The 21,045-nt window shown below is 37.0% G+C and overlaps 1 protein-coding gene across 3 annotated transcripts in view; it reads right to left on the minus strand.

The window, feature by feature from the left end:
- Nucleotides 1-21,045, minus strand: part of PDZRN4 (PDZ domain containing ring finger 4) — a 319,315-nt gene that overhangs the window by 35,133 nt on the left and 263,137 nt on the right. For all 3 annotated transcript variants that reach the window (XM_045829406.1, XM_045829407.1, XM_045829408.1), the window contains 2 exons: nucleotides 20,147-20,403; nucleotides 16,959-17,061 (listed from right to left, as the gene is read on the minus strand). In XM_045829406.1, the coding sequence (XP_045685362.1) occupies nucleotides 16,959-17,061; nucleotides 20,147-20,403 (360 nt within the window). The remainder of the gene's footprint in view (nucleotides 1-16,958; nucleotides 17,062-20,146; nucleotides 20,404-21,045) is intronic.

Consider the following 21,045-nt stretch of genomic DNA (forward strand, 5'->3'; position numbering starts at 1 on the left):
ATTTTCTTCTCAGGTGACATTTCCTCTCTGACCATTCCCCAAAGACTTAGTCACTGGTTTGTTTCTCTGTGCCACTTATGTATTTTATTATTGTGTATATCTCACAGTAGTGTAATTATATGTCTTCCTGTTTCCACATTTAGACTGTGAGCTCCTTGATAGAAGATAGTACCTTATTTATTTTTGGCTTACCAGTGCTCAGCATAGCATCTGAAGTATCCTATTGCTCAAAAATATTTTTTCTGACTTTACCCAAGTGCCCATAGCTGCAAGTAAAAAATACATCATAGTAGAAGTGGAAGTCATTTCAGAATCTTTGTGTCTAAAAGAAAATTTAATGTAATATGAAAAATTAAATGTCAAAAGCCTGCATGTTTAATTATTTACTATGGAATACCATGATCTGTGTTTGCATACAGGTTTGATACCTTAGACTGCAATTTTCTTTTCTTATTTTTTCCCAGCTTTAACTGAAGTGTTACTGACATACAGAAAAATTGGAGGTGTAAAATGTGATGATTTGTGTATATATTGTGAAATGACTATCACTATATGCTTACCTAACATCTCCATTCTCTCATTTAATTACATTTTTTCTTAACTTTCAAGGGTATCATACAACACTGTGAAACCATAGCCCTCACTGGGTTCAAGGACTTACAGAGTAACCGGAAGGCTGCCCCGTTGACCAGCATCTCCCCGTGTCTCCCACCATCCACTCCCTGGAGGCTACCATTTTGCTATCTACTTCTCTGAGTTAGTTTTTTTTTTTTTTAAAGATTCCACAGATAAGTGAGGATGTGTAGTACTTGACTTTGTCTGTCCAGTTTATTTCACTTAGCATAATGGCCTCAGTCCATTCACATTACTGTAAATGGCAAGATTTTCTTCTATTTCATATTTGAATAATATTCTATAGGATGTATATACTACATTTTCTTCATTCACTCATTTGTCAATGGACCCTTAGGTTGTTTTCATGTGTTGGTTATTGTGAATAATGCTGCAATAAACATGGGGTACAGATATCTCTTTGAGATAGTGATTTCATTTTCTTTGGATATATACCCATAAATGGGACTGCTGGGTCATATGGTAGGTGTATTTTTAACTTTCTGAGGAAACTCCATATTGTTTTCCAGATTGGCTGCACCAGTATACATTCCTACTAACAGTTTTAGGGGGCAATTTTAAGTTAATGAACAGAGTGTGCATAAAGTTGTAAAACTGAGGAAGAAGATGAGTTTTTGACATAGGGTATATAGGAAACTTCAAAATCAATAACATTCTTAAGTAATTTAGTAAATATTGACAAAATTTCTTTAATTTGCAGGAATTTATGTTTAATAAGAGCATCTAATATTGTGCCTTTCATTAAACCTCCACATTCCAACAATTATTACTCTTCAATTTCGCTTAAGATCTATCCCTGTCTTTATTTCCACTACTGTTACTATTGCTGCCACCACCACACTACTACTACTAGGTTTGCCTTTACTCTAGTCTAAAAAGAAAACTGGGCCCTGACTGGCATAGCTCAGTGGATTGAGCATGGGCTGCAAACCAAAGTGTTGCAGGTTCGATTCCCAGTCAGGGCACATGCCTGGGTTTGCAGGCCACGGTCCCCAGCAACCGCACATTGATGTTTCTCTCTCTCTCTCTTTCTCCCTTCTTTCCCTTCTTATTTATTTATTTATTAAAAATAAATAAATAAAATCTTAAAAAATGAAAACTGATATTTCTTATTTTTAAAATTAAAAAAAAATCACTTTATGGACGTATACTGAGCACATACCTAATGAGAGACACATAAAGTTGGAAGAAAGGAACCAAAAAAGGAACTCAATGTGTGTTAGAAGCTAACACACATTGAGGCTATCACAGACTCTTCTCCTCTCCTGTTCCAAACAAACCTTGGAGTATATAAGAAAAGTGATTTTAAAAAATCACAATGATGCTTTAAAATAAGAAAAGGGTGCCTTGGTGGATTGGAAACTATGAGAAATCTCAGGAAGAGGAAAAGCAGAAGGGATCATACTAAAGCCTGAAGCTCGAACAAGAGAGAATGAGACCCAAGGGGTTGACTGGAAAGCAACACAGAACCAGCGCGGCTCTGAGCTTGGAGCTCCAGACACATAGTGGGTGGAGGTGCAACCTACACTGTACATTCCTCCAGCTGCATTCTCCCTGCCAGCTCAGAACACCAAGAGCCACTGGTCAGTTTGCTTACCCCTTCCCAAAGCTCTACTAGATAAGGTTGTAGTAGCCCCAAACTTAGAGAGAGTAAACTGGGTTACATCTGGCTAGAGCTGTCACAGGATTGGAAGCTGAGGCAGGGGGCTCTTATGGAGGCAAAGGAAGAGGAGCATTTCAAGAAGACGCAGGTGGCCAACAGTACCAAAAGCTGCTGAAAGGATAAGCAAGTACAAGGTATACCTGGACTCAGTCACTCGGTTATTAATTTTCACCCTCAAATCACATTTTAATGGGCTGAGAAATTAAGTGAGATTTTAAAAAAGTTACAGAGAGCCAAACTATTCTTTTAAGATGTTTAAGAAAAGGAAGAATAGAGTAGATGGAAGTCAGAGATCCAAATAGGCTTTGTTTTAGACCTTTCTTTTTAATAAAGGACACACGTATTTGGGCCTGCTGTGACACTCAGGTTAACTTTCTTGTGTGCCACTCACAACTGATGTATCAGGTGCTTGTACTGAGGCCCTACCACCCATAAGGCAAAATTTCTCTCCTGAAGGTTTGTTTTCTTCTTTCTCCTTGAGTATTCTCAATTCAAGGTGATAAAATTAAGAATTATTATGGTTAAATGCTATATACATATGCAGAATATAATATATTATATATAACATTTAACCATATATATAAAATTATATATATATTCCAGCCATTGTATTACATGTTCTCATATATTATCTCATTTAATATTAAGGAATACTTACTATTAATGATATTTTCTTTGCAAAGATGATGAACCCAAGGCTCCTGGGTCCTAAACAATGGAGTTTGACTAGACCTGATTCCAAATATGCTTAAATATAATTTTTCTTTCAATCGGAGTGCTTTAATCAGCCCTTTATTTGTTGGAAACAAAAATTTTGAAGAGTTTTCTTGTAAATTAATTGGTAGGTTATTTATAGGGAACAATAAATAAAGACTTAATGAAAGCAATTTATTTTATACAGTTGGAAAATGAGCAAAATAGTTTGGGTGTCATAAAATTTAGACTCTTTGTCAGGTAATTGATCTGATAGCTATCAGTTCACCCTGCATTATTATGGTGCAGATATTTATACTTTGTCTTATAGCTACTATACAGTTATGCATGTGTTCAAGATCATTCAGAAAAATGACAGGGAATGACTCTAAAAATAATGCTTCTACACCTGAGAAAAGCCCCTGAGAGAACATATGACCTTCACTGCTTTGACAGACAAAAAAGAATGGAGCTTGAATCTGGAATGGTCACTCTGGCTCAGAAGTAGAAATAATGTTAATACTTTTCCTTCCCTGAGAATATTCGCATGTGCTGCTTCCTATATGAATTATACTTGGTCTGTGGACCTATTTACCCATCCAACATAGCGTTTTATTGCATGCAACTGCATCACTAAAAATATGTATGGTGGATAAATCTCAAAGCACATCATTTGAAAAATATAGGCCTTCAAATGAACACAGAAGAAAGTAAGCAATGGAAACTCTGACAGTCACCTGGGTTATATTAAGTAGAGAAACAAAATTTTGGAGTCTCATCAACTTTCATTTGGGAGAGATTTTATTACTTTCTGTGCATATCAGACAGGAAGTAGTTAGATCTTTCCTTCACTCAGGGAATCACAGTTTTCTTTAGAATTTCCCAACTAGATTGCTCATATGTTCTTAAAGCATATTTAAAACTTTTGTTTAAAAGGATTTACCACTGTGTTTACTTGGCAGGTATTCATGTATAAGTCAATGAAAGGAAAAATTCTTTAAGGATTATGAGCTTCCTGGCTATAAAAAGGCTCAACAGCTGTTCCTGGATCCTGTAGTTACTCATAAACATCCTCTTGGAAAAACATGATCCTTCCAATGGTTATTTAGAAGTTCCAGACATTTCTCATAAGATAAACCACAGGTAATCACACTTTTTAGTGTGTTTATAAGAGAAAGGTGGAATATTATACACTCTTGATAATTATACATTCTAAAAAAGAACACATACTCATTATATGCCAAAGGGGAATTTCCATAGGGAAATAAAATAATGAATATCTTTTACTTTTATAATCATAAAATACTTTTTAAGAGAAAAAAGAAATTCTTGTGGAGCACCTGCTATTTATTAACTGCCTGTGAGAGATGAATTTTTAACTTTCATACATGTCTCTTTCCTTTGTCAAATGAATCGTGCATGCATCTATAACCTTCTTCTGGTTCAATTGTACCCTGTTAAAGTTCTATGAACTTGAATTCTCTGCTGTCTAAACAGCATTAAATTGTTTTTTAATTCATTTTTTAATTTTAAATTTCTGCCTTTAATATCTCTTAACATGACTTGATTACTAAAATTCCTTTATATTTGAAAAAAGAGCTCTTACAATTCTACTTTAAAAACTACATTATAAAACAGGTTTCTGTAATAAATTCTTTTTTTGTTACTGCTTCTTATAAAATTTTTTATTTCCTACTAGGAAGAATCTATGGCTTTATAACTTAGTCTCCTCAGGAGAATGCAAGGATAAGTGGATTCAGTGTATTTTACAGAATAAAGAAAAAAAGTTAAGGTTTAGCTTTCAACACTTTGCTACTGAAACACAAACAGAAATGTGAAAAGAGAATATCTACAGAAGGGCACAAATAATGAAATGACAGCACAGGCAAAAGAGTACCTGTGAGACTGGTCAAATTCTAACTTTGGCTGCTGAGTAATTCTGCTATAGAATTCCACCTCACAGTTAGGTTTGGGTTCCCAACAGTGGCTTCCATGACCTGGTCAGCACCAAGTCCAAACCCATATTGCCTTAAATATCCTGCCCTATCAGAGGAAATCTGGTCATTTAAAATCTGATGATATAAATAAGAAAGGGACATATCTCAGTCTAATGAAAGTGGTACCAATTTTTTGTCATTTAGCTTTGCATTTTCCCAGTCTCTCCTTTTTATGATGAATATAGGTGTAGAATATTTCTTGTTGTATTTCTAAAAACTACTGTCCAGTGCTTCATCTGCAAACATCATTACTGATGATATTTTTCTGTAGGTTTAAAATGCACTTATTTCCTTCCTCACAACATTCCAAATGTCCTAATGGCCAATGAAAAGGCAGAGTCACAGGCTGTGTGACGTGTGTGTGTGTGTGTGTGGGGGGGGTATTTTTAGTCATGTTTACTAGAACAATAAATGACAATTTCCAATTTAAACTAGAAAAATAATTATAACATTTTTAATTTGAAGGATATTTAATTTGAAGAATTTTTTAAATTTTTAATTTGAAGAATTAATATTTAGTTTGAAGAATAAAACAACTGTATGGAAAATGAGAACATCTGAGGAGCTTCAGCTCTAAACTCCCTTAAAAATTTCAACTTCAGATTTGCTAACCTGCAAGTATATTTAGGATTTAGTCATGCCTTCAATCATTTTACTATGTACTTGGTACTTGAATGACAAAGATGCATAAAATAAGGTCCTCCACACTGAAGGAGCTTGGAGACTTATGGGTGAGCCCAAAGACAGAACAAATAATAATAATGTGATAAGGCAAGTGGAGGAGGATACAGAGACCAGAAATCAAGACCCAGTGCTTATTTAAACTTTTTTAAAAACGATTTTATTTATTTATTTTTAGAGAGAAGGAAAGGGAGAGAGAAAGGGAAAGAAACATTGATATCAGCGAGAAACAGTGATTGGCTGCCTCTCATATGCACCCTGACTGGGAACTGAACCTGCAATCCAGGCATGTGCCCTTAATCGGAATCAAACCTGTGACCTTTCTCTTTGCAGGATGATACCCAACCAATGGAGCCAAACTGGTCAGGGCCCCAGTGCTTATTTAAATGAATAAGTATACTAATATCTTATGATCGCCTATTATTTAACAGTTAAAGCAACATTTTGACTCTGTGTTTTTACTTCTACCTCCATCAAAAAGTCAATGAATCATCAATTTACAAAGGAAGAGAATAAATGAGAAAGGGAAAAAAACCAAAACTATAAGACAGCCAGAAGCAATGAATAAAATGACATTAGTAAGGTCTTACCAATCTTTAAAGAAAATGAATGGATTAAATTATTTAATCTAAAGGTCCAAAGTGGCTGGATAAATTAAAAAACAGTAAGACCCAACTATATGCTGCCTGCAAGGGACTCGCTTCAGCTTTAAGAACACACATAGGCTAAAAGTGAAGGAATGAGAAAGAATATTGCATGCAAGTGAACACTCATAAAAGACCAGGGGTAGTTATACTTCTATCACACAAAATAGACTTTAAGTCAATAACCATAGAAAAAGAAGGTCATTATATAATGATAAAGGTGTCAATATATTAAGCAAATGCTAACAAATCTGAAGAGATAAATAGACAATAATACAGTAACAACAGACTAATTTCATAGCCCTCTTTTACCAATAGATAATCAATCAGAAACCAACAAGAAAACATTGGAAATCAGTAAGTAAATACTGAAAATCAATAAAAACATTGCACTTGAAATATAGACAAATGGACCTAACACACGTATACAGAACATTCAATCCAACAATAGCAGAATACATTTTCTTATCAAGCACACGCAGAACATTCTTCAGAGTAAGTCATGTGTTAGTTCACAAAACAAGTTTAGCAAATTTAGAAGATTGACATTTTATTATGTATCTTTCTGACCACAGTGGCACACAAATAGAAATCAGTAACAGAAGAAAAGCTGGAAAATTCACAGATGTACAGAAATCAACACACACTGCTCGACAGCCGTGGCCTGGGAAGAAATCAAAAGGGGAATCAAAGCGTTGCTTGAAACAAATGAAACACAACACACTGAAATCTTGCGATGCAGCAAAAGCCGTCCTAAGAGGGCAGTTAGGATGACAAAAGCCCACGTTAAGTAGAAAGAAAGATCTAAAATAAACAAGCTGATTTTATACCTCGAGGAACTAGAAAAAGAATAATGGAATAAGCCCAAAGTTATAAAAAAGGATATAACAGAAATAAATGAAATAGAGACCAGAGAAACAACAGAAATGGTCGATGAAGGTAAATGCTGACTTTTTGAAGATATACAAAATTGACATACCTTTACCAGACTAAGAAAAAAAGACAAGACTCAAGTAAAATCGGGAATGAAAGAGAAAATGTTATAATTGAGACTGCTAAATACAAGGGATCACAAGAGACTGCTATAAATAAATATACAACTACAAACTAGATAACTTAGAAGAAAAGAATAAATTTCTGGAATCGTACAAACTACCAGGACTTAATCATGAAGCTATAACCAATGTGAACAGTAGAGTGAGCAGGAGATTGAAATAGCAATAAAAAACCTCCCAACAAAGAAAAGCCCAGGACCAGATGGTTCTACTGGTGGTTCTATGAAACCTTTAAAGACGAAATAATTCCAATCCTTATCAAATTCTTCCAAAAATTTAAAGACAAGGGAACACTTCCAAACTCATTTTATAAGGCCAGTATTACCCTGATACCCAAAGTAGATAAAGACACTATAAAACAAGAAAAATACAGGCCACTATCCCTGAGGAATATAGGTGCAAAAGTCCTCAAGAAAATATAGTAAACTGAATTCGACAGCACATTACAAGAATCTTACAGTGTGATGTAGTGGGATTGATCCTTGAAATGCATGAATGGTTCAACATATGCAAATCAATAAATGTGATGTACCACATTAACTGAATGAAAGATAAAAATCATATGATCATCTCAATAGATGCAGAAAAAGCATTAGATAAAAATTCAACATTCTGTCATGACTAAAAACTCTTAGCTAATTGGGGATAGGTGGAGTGTACCTCAACATTATACTGGCCAAACATGACAGCCCACATCTAACATACTCAGTGGTGAAAGGTTGAAAGCTTTTCCTCTAAGATGAAGAAAAAGACAAGAGTGCCCCTCCCACTACTCCTGCTGCCAGAGCAATTAGGCAAAAAGAAGAAATAAAAGGCATCCCCATCAGAGAGGAAGAAAATTGTCTCTGCATATAATACGATCTTATATGTAGAAAATCCTAAAGATCCCACGAAAAAGTGTGTAAATTAATAAACAAATTTGGTAGAATTGCAGAATACAAAATCAACATATGGTAAGCAGTTGAATTTCTATACACTAAGAATAAAAGAGCTAAAAAAGAAAGAAAATAACCTCACTCACAATAGCATCAAAAAAGTAAAATACTTAGAAGTAAATTTAATGTTGCTTTTATATATATATAAATATATATATATAAATATATACACACATATAAATATATATATAATATATATATATATTTTAAAGATTTTATTTATTTTATTTTTTTTAGAGAGGGAAGGTAGGGAGAGAGAGAGAGAGAGAGAGAGAGAGAGAGAGAGAGAGAGAGAAACATCAATGTGAAGTTGCTGGGGGTTATGGCCTACAACCCAGGAATGTACCCTGGCTGGGAATCGAACCTGGGACACTTTGGTTCCCAGCCCGCGCTCAATCCACTGAGCTATGCCAGCCAGGGCTAATACTTAGAAGTAAATTTAACCGAGGAAATAAAATACCTGTGCACTAAAAACGATAAGACTTCAAAAGACACAAATAAATGGCAAGATATTCTGTGTTCATGCATCAGAAGAATTAACATTGTTACAATGTCCATATTACACCAAGCCACATCTAGATTTAATGTAACCCCTTTCAAAATTCAAATGGTATTTTTAAATGGGAAAAATCACAAAATTTGTATGGAGCCACAAAATACTTCAAAAGGTAAAAGCAGTCTTGAGAAATAAGAACAAAGCTGGAGGCATTTCTGATGGGCAAATTTATATGAGCTAACTTTTTCTAAACATGAAAGCTAATGTCAGACAATATGGAGAGGTGTACCACTTGCTACCAGCTGGTACAGTATGGTACTAGACACTGACCAACATGTGGCCATATGAGTGTATGTGCCCTTTTTATAAAAACCTATAAAATATGATTGATATATTTGAAATGTTAAAATATGTGCAAATTTTAAAGGATTTTTCTATGCATTTGCCTCACTTTAACTTAGTATCATGGGAAAACTGGATGAAAACAAATCATTCCAAATGAGCATTGATATCCCACGAAGCTCACATGTGAGGATTCTGTGATTTAAGAAGCGAATAGTCCCTCCCTTCAAGAGAGAGTTAGAACTGGAACCAGAAGCCCTGTTTGGATTCCTGCCACTGGATTATATTGCTTCTGGTAGGAACACTGAAATCCTTGTTTGTGATTTACTTTATATTTAAAAAGACAGCTCTCCTTTCTTTGCCCTTATGAAAACAGTTTATCAAAGCAGAATAGAAGTTATTGGGAAAAATGATTTGAAATGCAAATGTTCACCTTAAACACAGCCTTTCACAAACACCTTTCAGTGATGCAAGGCAATCATTGGAATGCATATCATGAGCATCTTTAAACAAAAATTGAATGTCGGCATTTTGATAAAATTCATATACATAGTGAAAGGAATCTTCTTTTTATATCTAGAGTCCTAGTAAAATAAATGAGCTTATGGTTACATTGTTTAATAACCTATTTGGAAAGTTAAATTTGCTTTTCGCTGTTTTCTTAGGAAATAAGGTTTAGTGTTGTCATAATCACTGAGGCGAAAAATAAATTTGCCTCATATTTGTTTTATGAAATTACATGACCAAATTAACACCAATACTAATCTCATTTCTTTCAGTAAGAAATCTAAAGGGGTTACAATAACTTTGATGACTATTTCCAACTTTGTGGCATTTCCCTTCCAGTCACTCCCTGAGGAGGACCTTTTTTGTTAAAAAAATTAGAAAGTCAAAACTTAGGGAAATCATTCAACTTAATAAACATGAGTATTCAAATTGGTAAATTGTGAGTCATCTCTGCTTGGAATATTAGGATGATATGAAATGTGATTCCAAAACCTCAGCCTCGATTAAGGTTCAACAGGTATAAAAACTAGGACAACCATATAACGTATTGTGGGACTAGGACAGTTTTGAAAGTGAAAGAGGATGCTATTCATAATTAAACCGGAACATCAGTCATACATGGGGGTGGTTAGGGCAAACCAGGAGGCATGGCTATACTAATATGAATCAAACCACCATCATTTTTCACCTACATCAATTAGCAAGTCTGTTTACTTGGGTTCTCCATGCATATCTTCCTTGTTAGAAAGGCAACAAAAAAAAAAGAGCAAATTTTCTTCTTTTATGATCTGGCACAAAAGTATGCTTTGATCCATTTACTTTAATGTCTAAGCTCTTAACTGAATTATTTTGAGGAAAAAACCAGACTTCCACACTTTATTTTAGGTTCCTATTCCCCACCAGCTCTCTTTTCCTTTCCCCCCATTTAGCCCTTTGTATTTGTTCTTAGGACACTGTAAGAACAGTAGCAGCAATGATCAATAGTTTATTCACTCATCCTGCAAATGCTGCTGAGTGCCCACTGCCTGCCAGCCAGGGCCTACGCCAGGCTCTCCCAGTGATGGATAATTAGAAAGACAAACTAGAAGAAAAAGCACATAAATTGTAACCCAGGGCATAATGACAAAATATATATTTATAGAATGCCATATGAGAGTTCAGTGGTGAGAAAGAAATTTGAGAAAGGCGTCTGAGGAGTGGAGGGGCCCGTAAATAATGGCACAGAGAGAGAGGAAAAGCATGTGGCTTCCTCTGAGCGTTGCTGCGCTGTGGAGTTTGATCCCAGAATGCCTGGGAAAGTGGGGTGCTGGCAGAGTACAAAGGATCGTCAACACCAGGTGGAGGATTTTAGGGTTAATTCAAGGAATAGAGCCATATAGGATGGTGAACAGGGAAAGGTCCAATTAGCAGAGTACTTGAGGAGGACTGGGCTGCCGTTGGTGAAGTGGGTGGACTATTGAGACCAGGGAGTGACTGGCCCGAGGAGACCCAGAAACAGCCCGATGTTCTAGACAAGGGAGGAGGCAGTGGTTATGAAGGAGGAGCATGTTATGAAGGAGTGTCTGGAAATAGAAGCCCGCATATATGACAACTGACTGGTTTGGTCTCCATGATTAAGATTTTAATCTGACATAATAGAGAAAATGCTGGTGTCACTAATCGACATTTCAATGAACCAATGCCAAACTGACTGTGGATACCATCTTATCTTAAATGTTCAAGTAATAAAAATATTTTCACACTTCATCTAGATCAGTTTTTAATTCCATAAATTTTCCAACAGAATGAAACTCATGAAGGTGATTGTTTAAATGGATGATTTTATTGCCCCAGTAGTAAGTGGTATAAAATTGTTTTAGATATTTCATTAATAATTCTAAATGTGACTAGCAAGTAGAAGAAAAGAGACTGGTGAAATATAAAGCATTTAGTGAATTAAAAAATGCTGAATTATACAGTTTCATACTTGACACACTATTTTGTCTTCCTCTGGTATCCATCACAATGTAAGGATAATATATATAGGCTCTTTATGAGTTATGTTTCATATACTTCTTCCAAATATATTCCTTCCACCACTGATTTTCAAACTTGTTGACACGTTTCCTTCTCTGAATACCCAGAGATTGTCAGTCAGATTTGGCTACTAGGGGAGGTGCTCAGTTGCCTGCCCATTGTAGTGTTTCACAAAATTGCTGAGTGATCCCTTGATGAAAAGATTACAAAAGGGTCCAGGGTGGATTAGAGAACATGTCAAATTCATGCAATATATAAGATTCTATGGTTTTATTAAATGATAATTACAAAGGTGAATTTTCATGGAGACCATTTAAATTCTAGTTCCTTACTTATCTCTCCTTGCCTCCCTACCCCACCACTTTGTCCCTTTCCTTCAAAATGTTTAAACAAAACAAATAGGGGACTAGCATTAGAACCCATGTCCTAAAGAACAAATACCTGTAATAAAAAGAAATCTGTCATAGCCTCATGGTGGTTCCAAGTTCATTTCCAATTCCCTTGTACACAAAGGAGGAAAGGTAGTGCACTGCCCAGAGGTTGATCCAAGCAGACAGCAAGGGGATTGCACTTACTCGTTCAGCAAATACTGAGCACCACTGTCAAACAGCTGATGTGGGGGAATGACCAACAAGGCAGATGTAGCTTCTGCCCTCACAGCCCACAAAGCAGCCAAGAAGCTCCACACCTGCACACCAGGCAGACTTGGCTTCGCATATCATGAAGCTGCTCAAGGAGATATTACTGAAATCTCATCAATGCTTATCTTCTTGTCATTTTTTTTGAATGAACATCTCTTTGATTCATAATTCTCTTTTCCTTCACTATGTAAGAGAGAGATTATGTAGGTAAATTCTCACAAGTATTCTGCACATTTTTTTTGCAAAAGGACACTTCTCAGCATAGCACAAGGGTTTACTTATGCTTTGCATAAGTATAGCCAAGAAGAAGCTAATTAACATGCTAAATACTCTTTCTTATTTATAGACACTGGCCTGTGTTTGCTTTTCAGTTAACATGTTCTCTGATCTCTGACATACACTTGTCTTCTCTTTTTTTCCATCTTTAATACCTCTTCAAGCAAACTGCTAAATTCTTTTTCATTTCGATGACAATGCGTGCATAAGGGGGAACTCTAAGTATACTTAATTTAGGCTGTTGAATATGTTTTCTTCAACTCGGTTTTCAGGAGAGCAGTAAAAATCATTTCAAGTAGCATTTTAAAGTGATGAAAAGCTACAGGCTTAAATTATTTGCTTGCCTTGGTTCACATGATGTTTCATACTATCACAACGTTGCACTGATTAGTTCTCTGACTCTCCTGTATCAGCACTGACTTGAGAGTTAATGGCAAATACTGCAAAAAATTCAACATCTTGCACCCACGCAGTGGCAAACATATCTTTATTAGGAGTTGGGCCAAAGAATGCTATATTTTTTGAAGCTTTTCCCTTTAAATTATTTCTGGTAGAGGTTGGATTTGAGATCTGCTTCTGACTTGCTAAGGGCTATCTATGATTTATTTCAACCTTTAGCTGGCTATAGAAAAAAAAAGAACAAAGTTTGAAATAAAGAAGAGAAGACACTTAATCCTCAGTGGTATTTTGATGGTGTGGAATATCCTAACTCCTAGGAAGAGTGCATGGTGTAAATTTAAACATATTTTTATTTTTTCTCTCAAAAATAAAATTAAAATCATTTGTCATTTTTAATTAGAGAACAAGTGACATCATTTTTTAAAGAGAACAAGTTTCAAGCTGTGAGTCTTTTAATTGCAGGCTGGTCCTCTGAGACTTTTCTGAAGCACAGTGGGAACATTTTAAACCCTGTCAAATAAATTTCTTAGGTAAAGTGGTGATAGGCTATGGAGAGATATGGGTGTCATTAAAATTTTACCGAGATTCCTAACATAGCACAGTCACCATAACATTGACACGTTGACTATAATAATATCTCTAAAGAGGCATTTGCTGTCCACCATGGCCCTGAAGGGAGTTGTTACAGTCTATCAGTGCAATAATGTGCATGTTAAAAAGTCCCTAACTATGTATTTACGAGACAGTCAGATCAGTTTTTGTCTATTAGGTCCATAATCCATGTACTATAGGTCTAAATATATATTTACAAGATACATCAGCTTTGGTTCACTGAGTCAATAATAGTAAGTAGGCCTTTAAAAAGGGACCTAGATAGTTGCATAGTTTCCATCTTAGCAAGTTCAGAACTGCAGTTCTGTACACTTTCTGTCTTTTAATGAGTAGATGGACTATGCTAGTCTCAGTGGATGTCAGAAGCTCTGTTTCACTATGGCCTATGATGTTTTGTTTTTAAAAAGTCAGAAGAGAAAACAAACACCAAAGCATGAGGTATATTAAAAATCTGAGGCAAGTAGTGGAAACAAAGATATTTAGGCAGACCTGCGGGCCAGGGAGGGTGGTGTTCTTCAGACAGTCTTGGCACTTGCTCCATCGCCATCCAGGTCCAACCCTCGTCTCCCTTGCACCTGACTGCTCTGCTGAGGCCTTTGCTTCCCCACACTCAATCTCATTCCAGCAGCCAGAGGGATCTTGCTAGGGCTTCACACCATGGCCCTGGTCTTTCTTCTCCAGCAAGCTCGCATCTCATAGTAAAAGCCAAAGTCTCCTCAAGGTGTGGCCCTACTCACTCTGACTTCCCTGCCTGCCAGGCACGCTCCTGCTCCAGGTCCTTTGTGCTCCCCTTCCCTCTGTCTGGAAAGCATCTCCCTCAGATATCCATATGGCCAGCTCTCCTAATTCCTTTAGAACTCACACAAGAGGCCTTCTCTGACCACCTGAAGAAGACAGCAACTCCCCGTCCCAACACCATGCATTTCTTCCTTTGTCACCCATGCTTGCTGTTCTCCATTAGCCCTTGTCACCATCTAATGTACTATGTTGTTACTTACTTGTTTATTGTCTAACACTCTCCCCTAAAGGTTAAGCTCCACTAGGGCAGGGGCTTCATCAGTCCCAAACTTAGATAAGAACCTGCATTTTTAAGTGCTCACTAAATATTCCCAGTACAAATGAATGACAGCAGATGAAAAAGAGTCTTCTTTCTACTTTTCCAACTGCCTGCTGATATGTGCTAATGCTTAGATTGAGGAAGAATGAGTGTCTCTTTTTGGGATGAAGTCCTCTTTTTGGCCTTAGGTCCCAGTTTCCTGTAATATTCTTTAAGTGGCAAAAAACTGGCCCTTCCCCAAGGTGGTCATCCATGGCATCCTCAGAGCTACTGGGTTAGGACAGAACACCTGGAGGAGCTAGGGTTATCTTAGCTGGTCACAGAAACGCAGTCCGCAGTCCATTTCTAAGTGCAATAGTGCAGAAAGACAGGATTAGCATTTCTATACATCCTCCATTTAGTGTGGCGGCCACCATCAGCTTTGGTGATAGCAGTGGACTGACTGGATTTCACAGTCAATCTGATACAGCCACGAGGGGTGGGTTGTGCACTTCTGCCATATAACCGTAACAGACTGGGAAGTACTGGGTGGAATCATTCATCTCCCCTACTCTTGGTAAAATTATCTTTGGGGTATTCCCCCATGTCTCCACCCCCACCATGAACCACACATGATGTTCTCAAATGCATCCTCTCTCATGATTGAAGCCTGTCAAAATAACTTCTTTCTAATTTAAATTTCACAGGAACATCTTTTATTTCAATCAGTCAAAAAGGTGACTTTGGCAAGAGAATCAGAGCTGACAGCAAATTAATGCCTAAAAAGCTGTGATTAGTTGAGATTACAGGCTACAGAGGCCTTGTCTGGGCATGACCACTGTCCTCCCACTGATGCTGGCAGCTGTCAGTCAAAAAGAGGCTGTGGCTCAGTTTCAGTGGCCCTTTAGAAATGAAAAGTAATCTGTCTGTGATATAATATTCAATTATATGCTAATTAATTGAAAGGATTTTTTTCTTGTTCACCTGCTTGGCCTAATTAAGCAAGTCTCTCTCTCAAGCCCTCCCCTAGCACAGAGGTTTATTTTAATAAAACTTTAAGGCACAAGCTAACTGAAAAGCTGAGGGTAATTCCAGACCCCAAACACAAACTATTTATTAACTGAAAGAAAAACATTGTTTAACCTTGAATTATTGGGATCAGTAACTCAGTTTTATAATTTACTTTGTATAAGTAGACAAATCTTAATGGATATTCCAGTGCATACCAGGACTGGAGTGGATTTATATAATAAAACTTTTCAATCAACTTATCAGAGAGGGATAAAAGTTACTATGAACAATAACAATGAAAAAACTGTGTATCCAGATACTGAGTATCATTGTACATACTTCCAAATTCTGGCTGAAAAGCATACTGATTTCTGTAATCCCCAGAAATGACTTTTGCAGGGGGAAGATTGCAAATAAACGCCTGTTTGCTTTAGGTGAGCTTCACTGAAGAGGCCTTATTTGATTTTAGATCCTCCTAAGGGAAGAGATTTCAGGATTTCCTGGTTGTAAAATGGAAAAGAACATTTTGCTGAACTTGTATGACATCATCTAAAGCATTAAAAGGGCAGATAATCGTGGGTTCTCTCTGCCTGTTTACCAAAGCTTCTTTACCTCTTTAATCCATTTTATTTTCAAATGTCAGAGTAGTCTGAAGCCTTTCCTGGATTTACAGACTGCAGAAGCAGAGGAAATATTAGGATAAATCCTTTAACTTTTGGGGGAGCTGTTAAATAATTAACAGATGGGCTTTTGGAACTATTACATACCATGGTACAGATACTCAAACATATACCTTGTGAAGGCTCAATGTGGTTCAGCCACAAAGTGCTTGAAGGCACCTCTCTTTCTAGAGAGTCAGTGAAACTGTTCTTTTGAGTACACAAAATAAAGAGAATATTTAATTTGTGAAGGGGAATGTGATGTATAATAAAATTTAGTTTATCAATTAAAATTAAAATACTATACAGTGAATCAAAATAGTAAGCACCATCTTAGTTTTAAATACAATTTCTTCTCCAAACTCTAATTGAGAATACTCTTATATTATGGAAAGAAGAAAAAAATGTGGCTGCCATGATTTATAAAGATCAGCAGGAAATGTTAGCAAATTGTTTTTAAGCTTATATTAGAAAAATGTTTCCCCATATACTTAAAATACTGGAGTCAAATAGCCAAAACTAAAAATATTTAAAAGGTCTTACCCTAGATATATACTTGACAAAACATTTCTTACAGTAATAAATTAATTTTTCTTTTTTATGCAAAACTTCTCAACCATAACTTCATGAAGAAATGTGAAGTGGTGTGAAAATAATCTTACCTCATATTCAAAGTCCTCTGTTCTGTCTGCATCAGCAGGCAAGCTGGAAAGATACTCATTGTCCTCATAAAATTCATGCTCCATCGGATGAAGAGAATGGCAGCTATGGGGAATGTAGCAATATGATAGGAATGGATCAGACGGGTTGTTTTCAAGATTAAAACTGATTTTAGAATTTCACTTTCATTTTCTCTGCTTTGCAAAAAGACCTGCATTGGTCTAGCCTTGAAGAGAAATACAGCTCAGAATAAGTAATTGCTTTTCTTTCTCTACTTGTATGAAGTCCATCAGTTTGATTTTCTGAAAGAATTCTGACATAAGGACCCATGGTCAGAGCTGCATTCTGTGAAGGCTGCTGTGAGATCTTTGACAGACCATGGCACCTTACTGATCCTCTCTGGCCCCACTACCATCCCACCAAATGGGACTCACTCCACGCATGGGTGTGTGGCATTTGAGATCACAGTCTGCCCCAAGGGGGGTATTTTGCAACAAAGTGCTGCCAATTTCATAATACACAGCCCCAGACTGTTTTTTTTTGACATTGGTTTTCAAAGCACATGTTTTTCAGATTGTAAAACATACTCATATTGCTACCATTACTTAAGACCTCCTTCCTCATTCTCTCTCACAACCCACATTTTCCCCTTTCAGAAAAAGGGCTTGTGTACAAATATTAAATGGCATTAATGGTGATGACTCTTTAGAAAGCTTTATATATGAGGCATATATAAGCCATAGGGTTTCATAATCTCATTACAAAATTCCTGGGTGCAAACAGAGCTGATTAAGTAAAGGAAGGAAGTGAGGGGGACCCAGGCTACTGTACATGACTTTTATGTATCCTTTACTTTTGGGAAAATGTTTTAAATAATTGATAGAAGTGCTTTCAAATCATATGCTATGATAGATAATATATACTATGCCATATAAAGGCTAAGCATAATTCAGCAGCAAAGGGCACAAGGTCATCTCTATCTCTAAAAGTCAATGAAAAAGCCCAAGTGCGATTAACCAAGTTCCCTGCAGGTGAGAACTCTAAGCCCTGACAGTGGGGACATTACTGAAAAACTGGTGTTAGTAATATAAATTAGTTTCCTCACTGATAGTTGAAATAAGAGAGAGAACCATCTTGGTGCCTTCACACAGTCAGTATAAATATTCTACCAGCTGCTTCTCACTACCATCAGCTCCATACAGGGTTGAGCGACGTGGGCCCAAAGAACAAAAGCAGTGCATGCATCACCTTGCTTGCTGGTCTAACAGGGAAGCCGTACTTGCTTAAATCTGGACTGGCTCTGCAAAGCCCATTTGGGCTGGTAAAAAATGTCAAAGCTTGCTGTTTGGGGTATCTGATGAATTTCCCTTGTCCTTCAGTTTGTAAGAAGGGAGCCCTGCTGGGAGGAACACCTTATTCATTCAATAAACATTACATGTCTATCAGATACCAGGCCCCATGCCAAGTGCTAGAAATATGTTGGCACACAAAATCCAATTCTTTCCCTATGAATTGGGTAAAGCAGCAGAGTGGGAAGTTTTAAATAGTGTGATAATTAAGGGGAAAATACAGAAGCCGTGAGAGCACATGGTGGGGATGGACCTACTGCAGCCCTAGGAAGTTTGCTAGAGGAGGTTGCCTCTATGTTTAAGGTCTGCGGGACTTAGGGAGAGCAGCAAGGCACAGTGGGTACAAGAGTGGACACTTCAAGCTCTTTGGCTCAGAGGCCTGGCCCTGTTATTTCTTTGCTATATGACCTTGGCCAAGTCACTTAACATTGGTGACATGAATATGGTAATAATACAGTGAACTCCCTTCCAAACATTATTGTAAAACACTTGGAATATTACCTAAAATATGCTAAGTGAGCTGATAAATGCAAGCTAATATTTTTCATTCAAGGAAGTATTGATTGAATGGCTACTCTGTGTCAGGCTATGCTAATGAAGATTAGCATATTGTGTGCTTGTGTGTTGTTTATCTTACCCTCTAGAACATGAGCTCTAGGAGACAGTGACTTCATTTTTCTTCCCAGTTTTTTTCCCAGCACCTGTTTTATTCCAGTGCCTGACATAAGGAACTGTTTTGTAAGTAATGGATGAATACACAAAGTCATAAGTAAGTCAGACAGTGCCCTTGCCCTCCTGAAATTTGGGGTTTGGAGGAGTAGTATCCAAAATGTAGCTACACATATTAGAATTTCCTAGGGAGATTTTTGAAAAATTCTGATGCCTGGGTTTCATTCTACAAAATTCTTATTTTGGCCTGAGGTGGGATTTGGGTGATGAACTGTTGCTGCTTTTTCACATTTTCAGGTGATCTAATGTATACATGTGACCCACTGAAATAGACTCACCGAAGCTACTAAAGAGCAGGGAAGTAGCATGATCAAATTTGAGTTTTATCAAGTGGAGAGTGCATTAGTAGGCCATGAAAATGTAGTCTAAAGAGACTATTGATCTCATAAATCAAATTCTCAATAATGCTTAAATATTTCTTTAAAAAGTCATAGAGCAGAATGTATGGGGCAGAACATACTTCCAAGACTATACAAGTAGGATCATTTGAATAAAATGTCTTTAACTGCCTTTAAATTAGGTCAAAATCATGAAGAAATATTCCTTTAATAGTTCCTTATTTTGTAGTTCTCTATGAGTTTTCTGACAGCCAGAACCTTTTATTTACATCTCAATATATTGGGTAATTGCTTTTGCACTTTAATTAAATTAATTTCCTAGCTTCTCCTTTAAAGAAGCAAAAAGCAAAAGAGAGAAGGAAAGGCAACCCACAGCGGAGAGTGCAGTGCCAACATGTCGCTTCTGTGTCAGTCTTAATAAGGTTTTTGGCAGCTTTGGTGAGAAAAGCTATTTCCCTGACCAGTGCTCTTGAGTAGCGTGAGGCTTTTGATAACTGAGAGTACAAAGATGAACTAATCAGAGCCAGAATATTTCATCGCACCTCAGCAAGTCTGATTCCTGAGGTGAAGCAACTGTGTGGGTCAGGGGAGGTAGCTAACAGGGACAGCTGAGAACTAATTGGATGTAGACACAGTGGAGATATTTTCCAAATAGAACTGAGCACCTGTCTCCAAAATTGTCATTTTGCTAGTGTGACTGATTCTTTCCAACACCTACTGTACATGATGAATGAGAACAAACAGGGCTTTGGGAGAAGTGACAGAAAAAAATACCTGTCTGAGAGCAGAAATGGACAGATATCTGGCACGGGAGGCGTGGGTGGTCTCAGTTTGGCCAGGGCCATGATGTGCTCGAAAGTAATGTCTGTCTGAGTGCTGGCGTTCATGAGCTGCACTTCTGGGGCCGTTCCATAAATTGGCTTACTGAGAGGCGTTCGCCTTAGCACCTGAACCACGATGGGCTCCTTGGCATTTCGGAAAGCTTCCACTGCCTCTTCATGGGTGGCCTTTGAGAGATCCTTCCCATTGACCTGTGGAGATAAAAGGACATTGCTCATCTCTGAGGAAAGAACAGAGAGGCTGTTGTGATAGATTAATAAAAGGTGGGGAGGGGATGTTTAAACTAGCTCTGATGGGAATTTTGTAAAGGAATATTTAGTCGGACACTGGCATTCCTTGAACTCTTCACCAACAGGTGGAAGTAAAGGAGATAAGGAGAACAATTACTTCTGGTATCTTTGAAAGTACAACATCAGAAAATGCTCACTAAATCTTCAGATAGGTAGGAATGTTAAGTATATACTTTTATTTTTAATGATTTATCAATCTCTTGGTGGGATTTTCAATATTTAATCAAAGTCTTCCTGGCCTAGAGCCTATTTTTTTTAGGATATTGTCAAATTTATTTCATATTCATCATCTTTTTATCAAAGATCATGTGCATCTTATCCTAAATCCTTTCTATTCAATGTGTGATGTGTAGGCCAGCAACATAATCTCTCACTGAGAGATTGTTAGAAATGCAGAGAAGCTGGCCCTACTTCCGACCTCCTGAATCAGAACCGGCATTTTAACAAGACCCCAGCTGGTTTATATGATCCACACATGACAGGGACTTTGGGCTAAAACACCTCTGAGTGAGAATACTGTGTCCCTTTGGATCCATCCTTACC

This window comes from Phyllostomus hastatus, unplaced genomic scaffold, assembly GCF_019186645.2.
Source record: "Phyllostomus hastatus isolate PE091 unplaced genomic scaffold, TTU_PhHast_1.1 phas_scaffold_93, whole genome shotgun sequence".
Taxonomy (NCBI): Eukaryota; Metazoa; Chordata; class Mammalia; order Chiroptera; family Phyllostomidae; genus Phyllostomus; species Phyllostomus hastatus.